General features: G+C 37.3%; 1 protein-coding gene across 1 annotated transcript in view; it reads left to right on the forward strand.

Moving 5' to 3' along the window:
• The window catches only part of atad2b (ATPase family AAA domain containing 2B), a 100,931-nt gene extending 80,624 nt beyond the window's left edge, over positions 1–20,307 (forward strand). The window contains exons 25-29 of the mRNA XM_043687428.1: positions 2,517–2,633; positions 6,559–7,329; positions 11,404–11,531; positions 16,227–16,355; positions 18,345–20,307. Of these exons, the coding sequence (XP_043543363.1) occupies positions 2,517–2,633; positions 6,559–7,329; positions 11,404–11,531; positions 16,227–16,355; positions 18,345–18,386 (1,187 nt within the window). The 3' untranslated portion in view covers positions 18,387–20,307. The remainder of the gene's footprint in view (positions 1–2,516; positions 2,634–6,558; positions 7,330–11,403; positions 11,532–16,226; positions 16,356–18,344) is intronic.
• Positions 20,308–23,334: the final 3,027 nt, after the last annotated feature.

Genomic DNA, 23,334 nt, shown 5'->3' on the forward strand with positions numbered 1-23,334 from the left:
TTTCATAGATGCGCAAAAACATCTTTGAACTGGTTGATTTAAAAGTACAAGTGCCAATGCTGACTGCTTTTAGAGACAGTTTTACCTCAGAACCTATCTCTTAATTCTACTTACTGGGTAACTCATGTTATTTTAAGTTATTTACTTTTTCGTGGGATACAGGCATCACCAACTCAGCCAGCATTTATTGCTCATTCTTAAATACCCTTGAGAAGTTCACCTTGACCACGGCAGCCCATGTGTTGTAGCGCCATTCTCAGTGCTTGATGAAGGGAATTCCAGGATTTTGACCTTATCACAGTGAGTGAATGTCAATATAATTTGAAGTTAAGATTGGGTGTTCAGCTTCTTGACTGTCATTGGAGCTGCACTCATCCAGACAGGTAGAGATTATTCCATCCCACTCCTGACTGTGCTAGAAAGATAGTGGCTATGCTTTGGGGAGACAGGAGGTGAGTTATTCTCCACAGAATTCTTGGCCTCTGCTGACCTGTGCTTTCGCCCAGAACTTTTCTGTTTGGTGCAGTTCAGCTGCAGTCAGTGGTAAACCCCTAGATGGATATTGGGAGATTCAGTGATGATAATGCCATTGAATTTCAAGAGCAAATGGTCATTTCTTGGTGCATATGTGATACGACTGTTACTTGTCACAAATTCACCCAAACCAATGTCGTCTATGTCTTAGTGCTAGTGAACATGGACTGCTTCAGTATCTCAGGAGTCGAAAATGGTCCTGAACATTCTGCAGTCATCTGTGAACATACCCACCTTTGATTTTAAGATGGAAGATAGGTTATTGATGAAGTTACTAAAGATTGCTGCATTTAGAACACTACCCTGAGCTATGTCTGCAACAATGTATGAGGTAATTGACCATCAACAACTAGAAAAGTGAGGATGGCAAATGCTGGAGATCAGAGTCGAGAGTGTGGTGCTGGAAAAGTGCAGCAGGTCAGAGGCTGCCTGAACTGCTGTGCTTTTCCAGCACCACACTCTTAACACCAACAACTAGATCCATCTTCATCTATGTTAGGTATGACTCCACCCTTTGGAGAAATTACCCTTGATTTCCATTGACTCCAGTTTTGCTGGCACTCCTTGATGCCAAGCCAATCAGGTAAGTCCTTTATGTCAAATGCAGTGACTCTCCCTCACCTCTGGCAATGAGCTGTTTTTCTCTCCCATGTCTGGACCAAGGACATAATGAGTTAAAGATCTAAGTTGACATGGCAGAACCCAAACTGAAAACTGTGTGCAAGTTTTTGCTGAACAAATGCAACGTAATAGTGCAGTTGATGACTGCTTCCATTACTTATTCTATGACTAATAGTGGACTGACAGGCTAGTAATTGCTGGGTTGGATTTGTCCTGTCTGTTTTGAACGGCACTTTATACGGCACTTTGTTCCAGTACAGCTACAACACTGGTAACTACCCAATAGTTTGTCTCTGGCTGCAGTTCATCCTGGAGGGCAGGTTTTGGGTTGCTGGGTTGTTATAGCTACTAGCTTTTGCTGTATTCCAGTCAATGTTGACTGAATTGTTGTTCAACATACAAAAGTGGAAATAAAAGATTTACATAGCATCTTACACATCCTCAGAATGTCTTAAAACACTTTACAGCTAGTTTGAAGTGTAATCACTGCTGTAATACAAAAATGCTGCAAATAATTCACATATAGCAAGGACAGGTAATGAGGTAATTATTAGGCAGTTGTCATCAACGGTGAACATAGCCAAGTCTTCCTGTTCTTCTGATCCGACAGCACCTCAGATTAAATTTAAATTTATTCATAATTTATTTATTCATCATTTAAATTTTTTCATAATCATGTGTTGCTAATTTCACAAGTCCCTAGCTCTACCCCATCTCTCTAAAGTTTCCATATCTGCATATCCTTCTTGATGATGCATCCATTTTATCACCTATTTAGGTTCAGTACTCTGTAGGTTGCTCCGCAAAACACACCTTTTTAAAGTTCTGAGTTGGGCTCAAAGTTATGTTATAAATAAATGGTCATTTAGATCTATGGAAATTCCTGGAAATAATTTGGAAATGTGAATTCAGATCCCACCATGGCAGTTTGTGAGTTGAATTCAATTTATTGAATAAATCTAGAATGAAATGTGTTAGTAATAAAGATCAGGAAACTAATGGGCATCCATAAAGAGCCAACTGATTCATTAATTTCCTTTTAGGAAGGAAATTCACTGTCATTGCCTTGTCTATCCAAGATGTATTTTCAAATATACTTCACTATGGATGTTTCTTAATTATCCTGTGAAGTAGTCCAAGTCAGCCATGATGCATGATCATTGCCACATTCAAGAGTAATTGTGAATGAGTAGTAAATGCTGCCCTTGTCAACAGTGCTCACAACCTATGAATGAATCGTGAAAAGTAAAAGTTGCTGAATAAATTACAATCATTTAAATTCTGTTTAATGATTTTGTGCACAAGGTAAGCTGCTCCACTGAATGCTGTTTGTAAGATTATGCTTGTTTATTATCTTACAGACTTGCAATCAGCAGCAGAACAAACCAATCACAATGTAGAAACAAAAAGGGATGTGGCCCAAGACTCCTCTCGGAATTTAGACGCAAGTGCCACAAATGGGGAATGTAAGCATACAAGTAAGTGATGAGACTAAGCATAACAGTTACGAAAGAATTGTGTTCAGTTTTTATTTTAAATTAAACCAGCTTTTTGGAGATGTAATTTTGGAAGTACTTTGTTCCATGACCAAATATTTCACGTTTTGAGAATTGTACAATGATTTATATACTATGCGTATAAATGTTCCAATCTATCTATAAAATATCTCCTTATGCTGACAGTTATGTAGAATTTACTCTTACTGCCTGCATTAATAACTGATCTTTATGTCAGAATTGTATGAGTGTTGAGCTTTGTTCAGTTTATGAATAATAAGTTTATAGTTTGGCACTCTGTGTGTAGCTCCTTTAATGGCAATAAACATCAACTGCTCCAGTGTACTTCATGCACCTGTAAATAAATTATCTAACACAAAGCAGGCATAAGCTGTGGTACTTTGATATTAATGATTAAATGTAATTAAAATAGATTTTAGTATTTTTTTCTTGACTGTTTGAATATGCTAATTAAGAAAGATCTTCAATAATGGGTGAAATGTTGAACATAATCTTTGATCTGCTAATTTGGCTTAGTGTGAATAATAGGTGATTTGCAACAGAAATCACTATAGCTAACTGTAAAATAACTGAATAACAATTATGACACAGACATCTGTATTAGTCTGTATACTGTAGTAAATTGCATTTAGTGGTGTTTTCCAGAAGTGCAGCTTTGAGCAAATAAAAGTTGCTGTTTATGATGGTTTTGGAATGTGCATGTAACCCTTGCTTTTTCCTGTTCTTTAAACCATCAACTTAAGCCCTGCTTTCCATTTCCTACACCATCACTGCTAACAACAAGCCTGTGGAGTACCTAGTTTTTTTGTCAGAGATCATCCAGTAAGCTGTCTCTCACTTTTTTCAGTTTCCTGCTTTTTCTCTCCTTTTTGATTAGAGGAGCTACATTTACTACTCTCCAATCTGTAAGGACCTTTCCAGATTATAGAGAACTATGGATAATTAAAATATGGGCACGTATTGTCTCAGCAGCCATTTCTTTTAAGACATAGGATTAAGTCATCAAGACCTGGTTATTTGTCACCTTTTGTTTCTAATCATTTTTTTCAGTGCCTTTTCCTGGTGACTGTAATTGTTTTAACTTTTTCATGCCATTTCATATTCTGTATCTCAGTTAATTCTGGAATGTTATTTATATCCTCTGTGGTGAAGACTAATGTGACCTATTTGGTCAGTTCATCTGCCAATCTCTGTCTCTCTCTCTCTCTCTCTCTCTCTCTCTGTGTCTCTCTCTCTCTCTCTGTCTCTCTCTCTCTCTCTCTCTCTGACTCTGACTCTGACTCTGACTCTGACTCACTCTCTCTCTCTCTCTGTCTCTCTTGGATATCACCCACTTATTCTATTTTTATTTCTCTTCACTAAAAGTTTTCTCCTTTTAATTTCTTGCTTTTTTTTTGCTTGTTTATATTCTGTCTAATCTTCTGATCTACCATTATTCCCCCTGCAGTTACATGCTTTTTCCTTCAGTTTGATGCTATCTTTAAATTCCTTACTTAGCCATAGATGGTGCATCTTTCATTTTAGGACCTTTCTCACTGGAATTTTCAGAGTATTCTGAAATATCTCCTTAAAAGTCTGCTGCTGTATCTCTGCTGGCCAATGCTCTAACCTAGTGTCCCAGTTTATTTTAGCCAGCTCTGTCTTCAAACTCATCACATATTCAAGTGTACAACATTGGGTTTAAATCCATTGTTTACTCCCTCAAACAGAGAGTGATATTAAATCACGTAATAATTGCTGCTTATTTTGGTCATTAATTAATCCTTTCTCAATACACAGTACGAGATCAAGTGTAGCCTCCTCAGAACACACTATGAGCTTGTCATCCAGGCTATCTTTGCCAATCGGATTTGTCTATTCTGTATGTAGATTAATATTGGCCATGGCTGCTGCTATAATTTAGTCTCCAGCCCCTAATCTTTGTTCCTGTGTGCCCCGTCCTACTGTGTGGCTACTGTTAACAGGCCTATAACCCACTTCCCTAAGGTTTTTTTTGTACCACTACTATTTTTCATCTATACTCAAAATGATTCTACATGCTGATCCCCAGAACTCAGATCATACCTCTCCATTATATCAATGCCAGCCTTAATTAACAGCGCTATCTCTCTGACTTTTTTGTAGTTTCCAGCTCTTCCGAATTGTCAAATACCCTTGCATATTCAAGTCTCAGTCTTTGTCATCTTATGGCCATGTATGAATATACAAAATAGGAGGAGAAGTGGACCATTAGGCTTCTCAAACCTTTCTGCCATTCCATAAGATCATAGCTGATCTTTTTATTTCAAAAGTGACATTCTTCTCTATCCCCAATAGCCTTTAATTCCCTGGTCGAGCATGAATCTGTCCACCTCTGCCTTCAAAGTATTTAATAATTGCACCTTTTGAGATAGAATTCAAAAACTGTACAACTGTCCGAACCCCACATCTCTCACTTAACAGGGTGACCACTAATTTTAAAACCGTGTTACTAGTTCTGGACTGACTTGCAACGGGAAGAGTTCTTTCCACGTTCACAACCAAATACTTCAATTAAGTCATGCCTCACTTTTCAAAACTCCAGCAGAATCCATCCTAACCTGTCCTACCTATCCTTGTTAGACAACTTGCTAATTTCAGGTATCAATGTAGTAAATGTCCTCTGAACCACCTCCATTGCATTTGAGTCTTTCCTTTAAATAATAAGATCAAAACTACATTGAGATGTAGTCTTTCCAAAGTTCTGTATAACGGAGACATAGCATGCTTACTTTAATGTACAATTCCTTTCGTAATAAAAGACAACATTCCATTCCTTTGCATCTTGGAATTCAGTTCTTGTTCTCCTTCTAAATAATTCTCTGCTTTGTTAGTCTTCCTGCCAAAATGAATAACTTAGTATTTTCCCATATTAATCTCCATCTATTGGACTTTTGCGCACTGTCAGCTTAGCTAGATCCATCACATTATCTAGATCCATCACATTATCTAGATCCATCACATTATCTAGATCCATCACCTATGCGCTGGTCTACATTGATCATGGTCAAACAGACTTTGATTTAAAAAATTTGTATTCTCGCTTTCAAATTCCGTGTTGACAACATGACTCGATCTTTATCTCGGTGCTCTCCTCCAGACCTACAGCCTTCTGAGATATCTGTATTCATTTAATTATGGCTTTTTGAGCTTCCCTGATTTTAATTGTGCCACTATTTGTGGCTGTGCCTTTGGTTCTAGAATACCTTCATTCATTTCTCTATATTTTTACCTTTCTTCCTTTCTCGTGCAACTTAAAACCTCTTTGGCCAGGTTTTTAACCATTTATCTGAAATCTCCTTATGTGGCTAGATGCGATAATATGTTTCATCATGCCACATTGGTCACTTTCTCTTGAAAGCACTATATAAACGCAGTTGTTCTTGATCTTAAGTTTTACACTTTTTTTTTGCTGCTTAGAATGAAATTTTTGGATCTCTAGTAAATATTTTAATAACTGACTAGCTTACTATTTTAGCAACTAGCTTTCTGTTTTAAGGGCAAAGTCAAACCTTAAACTAAATAAAATTTAACCAGTTCTGTGCATGCACTGTTCTATGGAGAACCTTTGCTCTTAAAAAGTCTGTGCATTTCATAGAACAATGCTTAGAACAGGTTACTTGACATGGATCCAATTTGAAATAAACAAAATGGTCATGCTTAGAAGGAATTGTTTCATTCAAAGTTATGATTTATTAATGTTGAGAGAGTTTCTACTGATACTACTGCACTATGGGGTTTCCCGGTGATAAACACTGAAGGCAGTTAATGTGATGAAGAATTTGCTTTTATAGCAAGCTGGTAGTAATGCTACATGAATAGTTTCACTAGTATTTTATTGTAACCTCAGCTTCATGTTACTCAACAGTTCACATTAAAAGGAAACCACGTCGACGCTCAAAATGGGGTAGAGGTATTATTAGAAAAGCCAGGAAAGTGATCCACCTCAAGAAAGAAGATGGTGATCTTAAAAATGACGAGCATGATGCTGACCAAGGTGAAGAAAGTGAACTAGCAGAGAATGGAGAATTGGAAGTGAGTACAGATTATCACGAGAATGGCGAACTCTCCCTGACCAATGATGAGTCATCGTGTGACATCATGGATGTTGCCCAGGTGGGAAATAAACTTGAAAATGGTACAATGGAAAAAGGGAGTGGTGATCTTAAATCCACAGGAAAAGAGGACCGTGCAGGCTATCAATTAGATGGAAATAATGAGTTTTCCAAAAGAAAATCAAATACTGCTCCAGGAGAACAGTGTGTACCTAATGATGCATGCACTCCTGGCAAGAGGTTGGTACCTAATGAGTGTACATGGAGTGATGAATCTTTGGCAAGTGCTGAAAGTGAATCTGTTCAAGAATGTTTGGCTGGCAGGACGTGCACATCTGGTAATCCTGCACCTGGCAATGATTTGTCTGCTTCAAAACATGAACCTGGAAAGGAATGTGAACCTACCAAGGAGTCCATGACTCAGCTTGTGCCAAATTCAAAGTTACCTATAACAGAAAAAGACAAAAAGCAGCTGGTTGAAGATAGCTCTCATGCTGTCACTGGTGCAGCACAAGCAGCCAATGCAACAAAGTGTTCACAAAATGAAGATGTTGATCTAAAATCACTAGGACCTGAAAAAGATGGTAATCCTCTTTATTTACTTATAGGCATTGTCTGTGTAACACACAGGTCTGAATTTCTGAAATTGCTGTAATGCCTAATGTATGTGCTTTTGTCAGGTGTAAATTAATTCCATCTATAGTCAACACAGTGGTAAAAGAAATTTGCATTGGATATCTTTTTTCCTAATATGACTCAAAACAGAGTTGAGTTAACTTTTAACATATTGTGGTACACAAGACTAAGTCATTCATGTTAATAATGTAAAATGAGTTTATTGATGACAAAGTGACTGACTTGAAACTGCTGTTTTATTTTTGAGACTAGAATTCAAATTCAACCCACACCAGTAAAGATGAGTCATTTCATGATGAGAACTGCAACAATTATTTGTGGAGATTTTAGAAAATAATCAGCAAGTTCCTAATAAATGAGGCTACATCCCTAGATATTACCTGTTACTGGTGAGAAAAGCCGAGTACCACGCAGGTACTGTCAATGTTTTGAGTTGGAATTGAGGCGGTGTAGAGGATATTTGAGTCATTGGCATGCAGTAGAGAAACTTTATGCTGCATATCATCCACTATAAACCTGACTGGGTCATGCTAACTAGATATAGAATAATACACTTTTTTGTTTGGATTCACTTTTTATACTTACAATAAAGGTTTAAAAAAAGGTGCCTACCCTAAAAATTATGGTGACAAGGAAACAAATTTCTGATTTGTTGTTGGTTCACATTGGGTTAATTAATCATGGCAAAAAGCTTTATTGTTCACTGCTGAGCATTATTAAAGTCAGTGTCATTCTAGCCACTTTTAAAATTTAATTTGTAAAATTGAAGACTTGGATTCTAGGGATATCAACATTTTTCATTATTTGTATGTTGTGTCAGTATGTATAGGGGAATGCTTCTTATAGTTTGCTTTGTAATTTGCTTCAACTGCAGCTGTAATTGTTTAAATTTTCTACTTTGAAACTTCTTATGCATATTTATCCATGAACGTTAACATTTCTAGTGTTTTATTTTCCGTGAACCCATGCTTGCTGAGAACTGAGACTGAAATTTGATTACTTTGTCTTTGCAACAAGTAGACATTGGTGATCCTGATATATAATCTGCCTTATCCAAAGCAGAGTTTGGAGTTAGTCTCTGCTTTAAATGAATTAGCTGTTGGAGAGGAGAATTCTAAAAATTTAAAGAGAAAGGACAGGGTGGTTATGCAATGTCATGATAGGGTGAATGATGAGAGGAAAGGACGAAGCACACAGTGTGCAACAGGGAGTTGGATTGGAATACAGAAAAATGGTAGAGACAAAGTTACAACACGGGTGAGCGTTATTTGGGTTCCCACTGAAGCAATTTAGCTAGCCTGTGTACCTGTATCAGTGCAATTATTTTATCTTCAAAGAATTAGCTAACCCCCTTGTTCAACCCATGATTAAATCTACCACCACACTCTTGGGCAGTGTTTCTTACTGTAGCCACTTTGTGAAGTAAAGTTTTCTTCTATGTCACCTCTGTTGCTTTTCCAAACTTAAATTTTTGTCCTTTGATTCTTGACCCGCTCACTGATGGGAAAAGTTTCTCCCTGTTTCTTCAGTCTGGGCAGCTCCTAATTTGGAACCCCTCTAAGTAATCTCAAACTGCTCTTCCATAAGAAACGCAGCCTTAGCTTCATTAGTCTTACATGATTTATATTTCTCATCTCCAGAATCATTTTTGTTGATTTTTTTCTGTGCTCCCTCCTACCCTCACATCCCTAATTTAAAAGGTGTGGTTCCACAATTGGACAGAGTACTCTAGTTGATGCCTAACCAGTATCTTTAAAAGGTCTGCTATATCTTCCTTGGTTTGTATTCTTTGCCTCTTTCGATAAGCTTTGCAATCTGTGTGTCTGCTAACCAACCATTTTTTCAACTTAACCTGCCACCTCCAACAACTTGTGCACATCTAACCCTTATTCAACTCCACTAATAAAGAATGTGTGCAATATGATAGTGAGAAATGATCTTGCTTCAGAAGATCAAGATGCAGAATAAGTTTGAGTGACCATGAGTAATAACAAGTGAATGAAGACAGTTGGAATTATAATAGTAATTACTGTGTAGGACAGAGCATTAATAAAGAACTATTGAGGGCTTATGTGAAAGATGTTGAAATAATTGTGAATTTAATATAATGAGAGTTTGGACAAGTCAAATTGGCAAAGTAATCTTGACAGCAAATTCATAAATTATTTGGACAGTATCCTTGGACAGTATGTAAAGGCAATGTGTAAATGGGAAACAGGCTATTTTGGATATGGTAATATGTAATGTGATAGGATTAATTACCATTCTCAAGATAAATGATTTTCTTGAATCATAAAATAATAGAATTTCATGTTAAACTGGATAGTGAGACACTTGGATCCAAAACTAGTGCCTTAAACTTAAATAAAGGCCATGGTTTAAATGCACTGGTGGCCTCCCCAGCTAGGCCAGCAAATTTTGCCCATTCCTAGTTACCTTGAAGGCAGTGAAGAGTCAGCCATATTATTATAGGTCTGGAGTCGCATGCAGGCCAAATCAGGTAAGGATGGTCAATTAGATTTTAATGACAGTAGTGGTTCCATCATTGCTTTTAGACCATCTTTTATTGCTGATTTCTACTGAAATCAAATTTCATCAACTACCGTAGCCGGATTCCAATGTATTTCCCTAGAACATCAGCCTGGGCTTCTGGATTAGTAGTCCAATGACATTACCACTACATTACTGCCTCCCCTCAAAGTTACAGAGTTTCAATGGTCTGAAGACAGAGTTGACTATAATGATGGGAAATAAGCCATTGGGCAGGCATTTAAGAAAAAAATATCATAATTCTCATCAATGTGTTATAAAGTTTGAGATTGTTTTAGGACTTTATCTTTTATTTGAGGAAGTCATGTGACCTGTTGTAAAGTCTGCCTGGCAGTAAGGCTGTTTTCTTTGTTTGAGATTAAAGGAGACCCAGACTGTTTGTTTTGCTCAGAAGAACGTGCAAAGAGAAAATGGCAACAACATGTGTGCTGACAGTGGTTAGACTACAAGTAACTGATATCCCAGAAAGGTGTTGAAAATGCTTGGGTGGTAAACAGTTCTGGTTTAAATTATCCATTTAGTTCCAATGTGGAAGATACTTGGTCTGTCAAAGAAAACTAAATCAACATCTCTTATTAGGATCGAAGATCTGTGAGATTCACAGTATCATGTTAATGGCCTTTAAGACGGGAAGGGTACAGAAGAAAGTCATTATTTTATCTGGTTACAGGCTTTTGGGATAAACATCACTGAATATCATATACTGGTTGGAATGCCATTGGTCTATGGTGGTGGGGGTGTGGAAAGAAGAGGGAGAGGGGCTAGAGACCAAAAATATGCTTGAATGTTGAATGTGGGTGGGAAACTCATGTTCTGATTATCAAGATTAATTTTGTGAAAAGTCAAAACTGACATATTCCTAATCTAGAGCAAGGATTGCCAATAATACTGGTATTCACAAAGGACCATTCTAGCATTAGAAAATATTAAACTGAGAAAGGAAAAGAGTAGGTGTAAACCCTGTGTAGCTAAGAATCACTTTGGACTGAGCTTTTGAGATTCTAATGTTTGCTTAAAGCACAGTGTACGGTATAGCTTTTTATATTGTGTTGAAAGTTTGTTCTGTCATTTAAAGTATAAGTTCCCTGCAAAAGTAATATTTAGTTAACGCTTTTAGTATTTTATTATTACAGTGAACATCTTAAAATATCTTGTATTTTAATCTGTACAACCATTAACCGAAAGTTCAAATTTCTTTTTAAAGGTAATAATCTCTGTGGGTTCGTAACAGATTGGGGTATCTCTGTGGGATTTCGAATCTGTAGGCTGAGACAAGTACACTGAGTTTGGCCAGAGATTTAAGTGTACAAAATTTCACTGTGGCTTCTGCTGGATTTATTGAAAAGTTACATGGCTTTGTTTGTTGCTGAAGCTTTCCTTAAAAGATAGGGGTTGTCCTTGAATGAAACTAAATTGTTTAAAGTACTATCTCTGGCTGCTGGGACTAACAATTATCTAAAAATGTACCTTAGTTTTGGGCAGGATGAAAACAAGTCATTCAGTACATGTAGAACAAAAGACAGTTGTGCACATGGAGCAGGTATTGGAAGACTCTTCAGAACCCGTCCCCCCAGTAATTTTGGACCATGCGCGACTAAAGGTAAGTTGATGAATAATTGAACATCTCCAGAGTTGTTCCCAGTTTGCAAAAAAATTCGCGGATTTATGTTGTGTTATTGTTTCATGAATTCTTGAGAATACAACAGCCATTTGGAACATTAATAAACATTTTTATTACCCAAGTATTATGGAGACAGCCAAAATGTCAAAAAATTAGAATCATTGGAATAATACCTGCTTATTTTCAATTGCATTTATTTATGGAGTTATCTATCATGTTTCTATGCCTATCTTTTCTCCTTTTGGGTGCTTCCTCCCCCTATCCACATCACAGCAAATAAATATGATGATAAATTAAGAGGCTTATGTAAGAACATATAGAATAAGAACTAGGGTATGCTATTTAGCCCTTTAAACCTGCTATACCATCCAAGAAGTTTTGACTGATTTTTGACTTCAGCTCAACTTACTAGGCTATTTTTATACCCCTTAATTCCCTTAACACTTTTTAAAAAAAACAAATTGGTCCCTGTCAGAAACCTGTTAGCCTACTATGTATTCACAGCTCTTTAGAGTAGAGCCAAACATTGACAACCTTTTTGAGTCAAGAAATGATTCTTCGTCTCAATTCTAACCAGCTAATTCCTTATTCCAAAACTTTGTTCTAGCATCCCCTGCAAGGAAAACATTTTGTAGCATCTATCTTTTCTCATCTCATGAGAATTTTAAGTGTTTAAACTGGATTATCTCTCATTACTCTGCACCCCAGGGAATATAGGCAGATTTTATATCAATCTCATCTCCTGAGACACTCCCCAGGGACTAGTCTTAACTTTAATTTCTCTCTCTTGTGGGCAAGTATGTCCTTCTCTGGGGAAGGAAGGCAAAACTGTATATGGTACTCCAGGTTGGCTTAACCCAATGTCCTCTATGATTTTAGAAAGACTTCTTTATTATTATGTTTTAAATACTCTAATGAAAGTTAACAACCATTTGCCTCTTAATTATAGTACCTTCTTGTTAACTTTCTGGTTACTGTACAAGGACATCCAGCTTACTCTGAAAGCAAACATTTTCCCCATCTTTCACAATTTTGTTCCACCAAAGTGAACCTGAGGGCGGCAACTTAACACCGTGTGGTTCATGTGTGAATGAATTGTCAGAGGAAGTGGTAGATGCAAGTACAGTTACAACATTTAAGACATTTTGACAGGTACATGAATAGGAAAGATTTAGAGGGATATGGGCCAAACGCAGACAGATGTGACTGTTTTGGAAACTTAGCATGGAAGACTTGGACTGAACAGCCTGTTTTTGTGCTGTATGACTCTGACCTATGACTATTAACTTTATACTTTGCTGTACTGTGTTACAGCTGTAGTTTTGGTTGATAATGTGAACTATTCCTCTGTATCCATCTTGCCGTTAACTTTCTCAACTAATTTTGTATTCTCCACTAACTTGCATGATTTGCATTTGGTTCTTGAACATAATTCATTAACATAGATTGTAAATACCTGAGCTGTAAGTAGTGTTCCAGCTGTTGTAGCCTTCCAGCCTGAAAACATACCATTTATTCTTGACTTCTGTTTTCTGTATTTACCAATTCTTGGTCCCTGCTAATATTCTCTGCATTTTCAAGAAACTTATTTGATATAATGACCTCTTATGTGGCACCCTATCAAATGTGTTTGAAAAGTCCAAGGGTATTAATTACATCCACTAGTTTTTGATTTTTGAAGTCTCTTGCCATGGAGAGACATGGATAATGAGCGAACATGGAGAAGATGTTTCCACTAGTAGGAGAGACTGGGTTCTGAGGTCACAGTCTCCGAGTGAAGGGACAACCCTTTAGAACTGAGAGGAAGAGGAATTTCTTCAGTCAGAGGGAGGTGAATCTGTGGAACTTATTGCTGCAGAAGGCTGTAGAAGCCAAGTCATTGAGTGTCTTTAAGGCAGAGGTAAAAAGGATTTTGATTAGTCAGAGGATCAAAGGTTATGGGGAGACGGCAGGAAATGGGGTTGAGAAACATAACAGTCATGATTGAATGGTGGAACAGACTCGATAGGCTTATCTCTCCTTCTATATCTTGTAGTCTTATGCCTCTAAATAGATTCTAGCATTTTATCAATTACTGATATTAGGCTAACTAGTCTGTAGTTCTTGATCTCTTTCCCTCTTTTTGTAAATAAAAGGATTGTATTTACTACCTTCTAATCCTTGGAAACTGTTTTAGAACCTAAAGCATTTTGAAATACTTTATTCGCCATTTCTGAAGCTACCTCATACAATGTAGGCCACTTGATCCAGGGGATTTTGTTGCCACTTCATACCACTAATTTATCCAATGCCATTTATGTACTTACAAGAATTCAAGAAGCATGAATAGATCATGTGGCCTGTGAGCCTGTTCCTCCATTTCATGTGATCATGGCTAATGGAGCGCTTGAACTGTACTTTCAGGCCCACTTCTCATATCTAAAGAGAGACCAAAGATCTATCTATCCCACCCTTCACTGTATGAAACAATGGAGCAGCCACAATCCTGCAGATAGAGAATTCCATATATTCATACCCTTTGTACGAAGTAATTTCTCCTGACCTTGGTTCTAAATGATCAGTCCTTTATCCTTCAATCCATTCCCTTGTTTTTAGGTTCTCTTTTCTGCAGAAAATACCTCTCGGCATCTACACTATCAACTCTGAGCAGGTCAATTCATCAATCAGCAGAGAAAAGAAAGACCCTGAGTTTTTCCAGCAATTTCTGTTTTTGTTTCTGATTTCCAGCATCCACAGTTCTTTGGATTTTTTTTCCTGTTTAAAGAATATTTGTAATTCAGTGTTTGAAGGTTTTACTGTTCAGTTGCTTCTGGACTTCTCTGAGGAAAGTGGTTCCCCAAGGAGAAACCCAGGTTTCTATTCACACTATGGTCAAGTTAATACATTTCACAGACCCAGTTTGTCTTTGGGCAAGTGCCAAAAATGCAATCTGAATCTACCTTCAAACTTCACTGAGTACAAATGCTGTGCATATTTGTTATGATCTTAATAGCTTCAGTAGTGGAATTGTGTATGGTATAGTTCTTTTTACATTTGATCAATTCAGAATTGAGTGAGTTTTCATCCAAATGTAAGTGAATCGTTGGACATAAAAGAACTCACTCATTCAATGCTGCATTATATTTGTCAGAAAAATTTTAGATTAGATTAGATTAGATTCCCTACCGTGTGCGAACAGTCCCTTCAGCCCAACCAGTCCACACTGACCCTCTGAAGAGTAATCCACCCAGACCCATTTCCCTCTGACTAATGCACCTAACGCTATTGACAATTTAACATCGCCAATTCAGTGTACTGAATGCTTCATCTATAGTGAAGTACAATTCTTGCAATGTGAAAGCACCAGTCATTTTTGCATATAGCAAGCACTTTCAGTCAGATGAATGATCAATTAGCTCTTTTGGGGATAGACCAAGGTTAGCTAAGATAGTTTTGCTTTTCAGAATATTCTCATGTCATAGAGTCATAGCGATGTGCAGCATGGAAACAGATCCTTCGGTCCAACCCGTCCATGCCGACCAGATATCCCAACCCTATCCAAGCCCCTCATAATTTTGTAAGCCTCTATAAGGTCACCCCTCAGCCTCTGATGTTCCAGGGAAAACAGCCCCAGCCTGTTCAGCCTCTCCCCACAGCTCAAATCCTCCAACCCTGGCAACATCCTGGTAAATCTTTTCTGAACCCTTTCAAGTTTTACAGCATCTTTCTGATAGGAAGGAAACCAGAATTGCAAGCAATATTCCAACAGTTGCCTAACCAATGTCCTGTACAGCTGCAACATGACGTCCCAACTCCTGTACTCAGTACCCTGACCAATGAAAGAAAGCATACCAAACGCCGCCTTCACTATTCTGTCTACCTGTGACTCCACTTTCAAGGAGCTGTGAACCTGCACTTGTAGTTCTCTTTGTTCAGCAACAGTCTCTAGGACCTTACCATTAAGTGTATAAGTCCTGCTAAGATTTGCTTTCCCAAAATGCAGCACCTCGCATTTATCTGAATTAAACTCCATCTGCCACTTCTCAGCCCATCGACCCATCTGGTCAAGTTCCTGTTGTAATCTGAGGTAACCTTCTTCGCTGTCCACTACACCTCCAATTTCGGTGTCATCTGCAAACTGACTAAGTGTCAGGGCCATATGATCATGCTTATCTCTTTCTACCATGTTTAAGGGACCATATGTTTTAGAAGCACAGTTTTTTTTCTGAGCATTAACAACATTTTTTTTGTTCTTTCATGGGATGTGAGTATCATAAGCAAGATCAGCATTTGTCATCCATTTGAAGTGAGTGGCTTGCTAAGTTGAGCAAAAGACATTTTTGGACTTTAGCTCTCTTCAGATTATTTAACTTCTTGTTTCAACAACCAGAGTCTCTCTTTGTCGTTTCTGGTTGCTGATATCCTTGGGAATTGCTTATCTTCTCAGGTTCCAGGTTATATGGTTTATTTCAGGCTAAACATCAGATTTCCAATACCTTCTGGAATTTAAATTCTGTTGGGAGTGTGAATTGTTTTTTAAAAATGGATGTGATGAATTCCTATCGGAAAGATTTTGAAGTCAAAGATGTATCCATGATGATCTAATAGTCTAGATGATCATAACTCCTGTGTTGAAGTTATTTGGTTTACAAGAAGTCAAGGTTGCCTAATGAGAACTTCCATATTGTTTTGTAGCATATCCTCCAGTTGGCCACTAAGACGAGCAATAATTTTACAGTTGATCAACTCGAAAAGCTTTATTCTTTGCTTAGTCAATGCATCTATCGTCATCGCAAGGAATATGACAAAACCCAATTACTTGAGGTAAGCAGTATTACAAATTCATCTTGATGATGACCCCATAGGACCTATGTGCACTTGGATTAACAGAAAAAATTATGCCTTGAAAATGAGGGGTTCTGTGCATCTTATATGCGTGCTTCAGCCACCTTGTGGGATACTGCAATTAATTAGGTCATTCAACTGTGTGAATGGTGCAGCAGTTCTTTAATTCCTTCAAAAAGGATTTTGTTTTTCTTTTTTTTTAAAACCCAAAATTGACTTTTTTTCATGTGTTAAAAAATTTGCTTACAAGTCGTGCTGCTTATATTTAATACACAACGCCCTGTGTAGCCATCAGAGCCCTTATTTAATTCTGGGTTGTGTTCAGCACAGGATGGTAGAAAATCCAGATTTGGCTTTTGTTCCGGTTAGAACGTTGGCGGTCATTTTAGTGACTGATGGTGAAGGTAATATTCTCTAAAGTTACAATGCAGTGATCCCATCTCATGCTTAGTCTGAATTGACTTAACTCGCTTCTAACAAAATAAATTGCCTATTATTCGCTTGAAAATGATGAATGCCAAGTATTACTTTCTACAAATTATTAGTTTTATTATATTTTTTACAATTATTATCAGGAATTGTACCATGTTGCTTTTTTTTTTGAGAAACTAAATTGAATCTGGTGATCACCTTTGTCTGGCAATTGTTCAGGAATATTTTGATAATGGCACTCGATTTCTGGTAATAGTCATTGTACTTTAAGTAGAATGAATAAAAATGACAGTTATCATTCAGGCAAAGATAGCACTTTAGTGGTTAAGGGATAGATGAGAGTAATGTATTTATTTACTTGAATATGTAGAAAGCCCTTAAGAAGGTTCCAATGTATGGATTTAAATTCCATGGTGTGGCATTGGAGAATAGTAGCTGAAGCATGACTGAAAATAGTTAATGTTAAAGCTAGACATCAAATAGCTGTAAATGGGAAGATTTCAAAACGAACAAATTGCTCCTTGGTTTCAAAAATAAAATCTCACATTTGCAGGTGATAAATTTGAGGAGGCTAAAGGGTGTTTGTAAGGTCCCTAGACTTGAATTCAGACTTCTTTGGATTGTCGGTGTAAAATGTACCCACTTTATGTTAAGGCAACAGGTGTCGTGCAAATTATATGAATCAACACTCGAACCATTCCATCTTATAAAATACATTTCAGTTTGGTTAATATATAGCTGAAATTGTAACTGAAAGTGTAGTCAATGTTCTACCTGTTCAGCATGAAGGCGGATTATAGTGAGAATATGAACAGATTAGATTATCTTATTTAAAAAAAAAAGACCGCTGAATATCTTAATCATTTAGATAGTTAATAACATGAGCTTCATTACTTGATGTGCAGATAATTATTTGTTTAAAAAGTTTGAACACTAATTATTGATGTTGAGAGAATAGCTCCTGAAAAGTAAGTAAATTGATTACATTCTAGCCATGAATTTATGTAACTGTTAAAAATACTGTAGAGTAATATAAGTTTTCTTTTAATAAACAAAGCTCTAAGAATGATAATTTAATCTTGGTGCTAGCTGTAGCCAGATATCACTGACTCTGCTAACCCCTGGCTTTTACCCTGTCTTCAGCCTAGTCAATGTGTGAATCTCAAAATATCTTTGACAACATTCAACTGTTTTATAATGTGCAAGATTAGAGGTTGTATTGAAACAAAGCATTCATCAAATTTACTATTTCATGAAATTAGTTACATAAATATTTCTTTCAAAGCTATCAGTTAATTTTATTTTTGAATCTGTTTTTACAGCTGGACTCATTGTGCAATGTATACAAATTGCTATTTTGTTTTAAAGGTTACACACTGGAAATGGTTTTCATTTGAAAAGGATGCTCATATCCTTTATCATTTATTTCACTTACTTCTCAACAAATCTCTTTTCTGCCAGATTAAATAGCATTCTTGCAAAACTATTAAGATTACAAGCTGTTTATTGACACCATTGTGATTTTGATTGATATAGGAAATGGAAAATCTATTAAAGACCTTTCATACATTCCCGTGAACCTTTGAAGAGGAACAGGTTCAACACATAAACTGCTTGCAGGGAAGCAGCCTTCTGAGCCATTCAGCAACATTCAGAGCCTTGGTCTTAATCTCTCTCTTTGTGAATTGGTGCTATTGTCTCAGGTACCTGGAACAGACCAGCCTACAGAACCAAACTGGACATGATTGAGATTACACACTCAAAACCACTTGCCATCACTGTTGCACAGTCTGGTGCTATGATATAAAAAAGGTGGTTCTCATTGGTTATTCTCCCCAATACAAACTTGCCATCATTGAATTCAATGGAGCAGAACTTCATAATTTAAGAAACTGGATAGAGTGATTCAGCCTATTTTATTAATTTTTGACAGCATTTAGCTTAAGATTCGCTTTTATATTGATGGATTTTGGAGTTTTAAATGTTCATTTTGTAGTGGATTAAACCCTGTTGATGCTTGCGTCATGATAAATAGCTGGAGTAACTGGATGCAATTTTGGAGTAATTTTAAAGCCACTGACCGCTGTTATAGTGTAGGCTTTATTCCTGAACTGAAGATGGCATTTTATTTTTTTTTCTAAGCACAGAATGTGAGAATTAATACAATTGCAGGTCCAGTGTTACAAAACCCACTATCCAAATATCCACTACAGCCTCTTTAAACTGTAAGGTGCATTATAACAAAATATGCAAAATATACTCACTCATGAAAGAACAGTGATCTTGGACTACTGCAGCTATATGTTGAGCTACCTCAGCTTTCTCAGTCACACAGTTTACCAGTTACCATCAGTGTTTACTGAATACTGTAAGTAGTGTGTGCGTACTACAGTTTACTTTCTAAAGCTAAGGTACTTGATTATAAAACATTTTTGCAATTCCTCATACAACTTGCAAAATTTTGGCTTCAAGAAACTGCAGTAATCCAAAGTGCGCTTCAGAATTCCCATGTGAACTTTGAACTCCCAACTTGAATAAATTTCAGTAAATGACTGCTTGGGACTATCTATTTAAAATGTTGAGAAATAAAAGTTTATAGAAATTTAATAAGACTAATAGGAACTCACAAAAATTTCATTGACATACGTTTTCACAGTGATGTTTTCCTTACCTATTTATTGAAGAAGTATAACTGCAAGAGGGTATTTTACAATCTAAACTACACTAAACTAACAGCATTTTATATGGAGCAAATTTGGGAAATTGTTATTACAAACTGTACATTTGTTGAAAAACATAGCTGAATTTTGTAGCATGTTTCTGATTTAAAAAGGGTTAAATAGGTCTCAGGAACTGCTGCATCCTTACTGTTTTTGAAATGAGTTGTTTGTTCTCTATTCCATTTGCAATTTAATGTCCTGTGCCAGTAGCAGCATTGGTAGCATCAACAAAAACCTATAATGATTTTATGTGTGTTGTACCAAATTTAGTAATCTTTTAAATTTCCTCCCTTATCTGATTTCCTCCCGTTGCCAACACATTTTATCTAGATTCCTTTCAACAACAGCTGTATTTTGTCTTTCACGTTTGGTTTATGTCATATGTTTCATAATCCCGCCTCCACTGAAAATTGGAATGCCAGGTCATGAAGATGAACGCGGGATTCATCATAATATAAGCTTGAGTTCCTTTGAAAAGCAGCATTGGCTGTTGTATTTGTACATTTATTTTCCTAGTCATTGGTGTCTCGTTTTGGTTCATATAAAGGTGTGTCTATTTTTGTTTGAATGCTTAGCTTTGCAACATTAACTATGCTATATATTGAATTCTATAGTTACTGAGCATTGTATTAAAATGACTTCCCATTTTTTGAATTTCGCTTTAGTGTGAGATAATAAGTTATTTAAATGTTTTGTTTTTAAACTTTGGAATTTGGAATACCTTTACTGTAATTTGTAAGCCAACTGCTGTGAAATACTTGAATAAAGGTGAGAAGCAAGAAATTTGTTATGGTTATATTTGAATGAGTCAATGTATGAAAGCATTACAATCTAAAGCAATGGTTTAAAGGCTGGTTACTCTCATGATTATTAGACTTGACTCTCCACAGTGAGTTTATGTGAAAGTATAGGAACATCACAGAAGTGATGAAATTTAAGCAGAATGTCCGATTCTAATGAATCAAGTGTTGGAGCCGCACAAATCAGCTGGAAATTGAGGCAGTTCATAAGACATGGTTTTGTTTCCTTGCTGCACGTTGGTCGTTAATTTTGCACTTCTAAAACATGCCGTAATGTAGTTATGGGAATGTTACCTTGTTAAATTTCATAACTTTTAAATTGTTATGATAGCTCCTTATATTTACACAATTTGAGTAGATTGATTGCTGAGATGTTTTATTTTGACTATCTGAAGAATCATGTGTACATAAATTTCTATGATAACGTTTAGTAATAAGGCAAAAAGGTATGTGTTCCAATTCAGCCTTAATTTATGGCTGGCATTCTTATTAAAGTATATCTGATCAACTAGAGAATGCCATTCAAGACTTTCACAAAATGTGAAACTTACCTAAAATTTAACTGCTATCTGTATTTTAAAGAGATGCCTGTGGCAAAAAATAACCAACATGTGCAAGTAGCTACGTAGTCAAACCAAGGTAGCCAAGCAGGGGGCTGGAAGAATACAGCAAGCCAGGCTGCCTCAGGAGGTGGAGAAGTCAATGTTTCGGGTATAACCCTTCTTCAGGTCTGGGGAAAATGTGGGTGAAGGTTTTGGGTAGGGAGAGCAGCAGAATGGTGAGGTGGAGATAGGTAAACACAGGTAGACGGTATGGCGTGGTTGATTGATGGGAGGAATGAATCTGGTTGATACCTGGAAGTAAGATTCGGTCAGAAGAATGGAATGGAGGAGGCGGGGCTGGAAATGGAGTCAGGGAATGGGAAGGGAGGCTATTTGAAATTGGAGAACTCAATGCTGAGTCCTCCGGACTGTAGGCTGCCCAAGGGGAAGATGAGGTGTTGTTTCTCTATGATTCACTGTGGCAATGGAGGAGGCTGAGGATAGTTTTGTGGGAAAGGAACTGGGAAGGGGAATTAAAATGGGCAGTGACTGACCATAAGAAATAGGAGTAGAAGTAAGGCCATTTGGCCCATCGAATCCATTCCGCCATTCAATCATGGCTGATGAGCAATTCAACACCACTTTGCGGCACTCTCCCCGTATCCCTTAATTCCTTGCAAGATTACGTATTTATCAATCTCTTCTTTGGAGGCATTTAACGACCTCGCCTCTGTGGCAATGAATTCCAGAGGCCCACCACTCTCTGGCTGAAGAAATGTCTCCTCATTTCCATTCTAAATTGAACCCCTCTAATTCTAAGGCTGTGCCCATGGGTATTGGTATCCCCGCCTTTTGCAAACAATTTCCCAGTGTACACCCTTACTAAGCCATGCATTATCTTGTAAATTTCTATTAGTTCTCCCCTCAATCTTCTAAACTCTAATGAATACAATCCCAGGATCCTCAACTGTTCATCGTATGTTAGGCCTACCATTCCAGGGATCATCCATGTGAATCTCCGTTGGACACGCACCAGTGCCAGTATGCCCTTCTTGAGGTGTGGGGTCCAAAACTGGACACAGTATTCCAAATGGGGCTCAACTAGAGCTTTATCAAGTCTCAGAAACACATTGCTGCTTTTACATTCCAACCCTCCTGAGATAAATGACAACATTACATTTGCTTTCTTAACCACTGACTCAACCTGCAAGTCAATCTTTAGAGAATCCTGTACTAGCACTCTGAGATCCTTTTGTCTTTATGAATTTTCGAAAATAGTCCATGTCTGTATTCTTTTTTTCCAAAGTGCAAGACCTTGCATTTGCTCGCGTTGAATTTCATCAGCCATTTCTTGGACCCACTCTCCTAAACTGTCTAAATCTTTCTGCAGCCTCCCCACCTCCTCAGTGTACTACCTGTCTGTCCACCTAATTTCGTATCATAGGCAAACTTCACCAGAATGCCCTCAGTCCCTTTGTCCAGATCATTAATACATAAAGTGAACAGCTGTGGCCCCAACACTGAACCCTGCGGGACACCACTTGTCACTAGCTGCCATTCTGAAAAGGAACCTTTTATCCCAGCTCTCTGCCTTCTGTAAGATATCCAATCCTCAATCCATGCCAGTAGCTCACCTCGAACATCATGGGCCCTCACCTTACTCAGCAGCCTCCCATGAGGCACCTTATCAAAGGCCTTTTGGAAGTCAAGGTAGATAACATCCACTTGGTTTCCCTGGTCTAACCTACTTGTTACCTGTTCAAAGAATTCTAACAGGTTTGTCAGGCGCGACCTCCCCTTACTAAATCCATGCTGACTTGTTCTAATCTGACCCTGCACTTCCAAGAATTTAGAAATCTCATCCTTAATGATGGATTCTAGAATTTTATCTACAACCGAGGTTAGGCTCATCGGCCTATAATTTTCCATCTTTTGTCTTGATCCTTTCTTGCACAAGGGGGTCACAACAACGATTTTCAAATCATGTGGGACTTTACCTGACTCCAGTGATTTTTGAAAGCCAACGCCTCCGCTATTTCTTAAGTCATCTCCCTCAGAACTCTAGGATGTAGCCCATCCGGGCCAGGGGGATTTATCAATTTTTAGACCTTTTAGCTTTTCAAGTACTTTCTCTTTTGTAATGGCTACGATACTCAACTCTGCCTCTTGACTGTCCTTAATTGTTGGGATATTACTCATGTCTTCCACTGTGAAGACTGACAAAAATATTTATTAAGTTCTTCAGCTTTTCCTTATCTCCCATCACTAGCCTTCCTGCATCAATTTGGAGTGGTCCAATCTCTAGTTTTGCCTCTCGTTTGTTTCTTATGTATTGAAAGAAACTTTTACTAACATTTCTAATATTACTGGCTAGCTTACCTTCATATTTGATCCTCTCCATCCTTATTTCTCTCTTTGTTATCCCCTGTTTGTTTCTGTAGTCTTCCCAATCTTATGATTTCCC

This window comes from Chiloscyllium plagiosum, chromosome 3 (assembly GCF_004010195.1).
Source record: "Chiloscyllium plagiosum isolate BGI_BamShark_2017 chromosome 3, ASM401019v2, whole genome shotgun sequence".
Lineage (NCBI taxonomy): Eukaryota > Metazoa > Chordata > Chondrichthyes > Orectolobiformes > Hemiscylliidae > Chiloscyllium > Chiloscyllium plagiosum.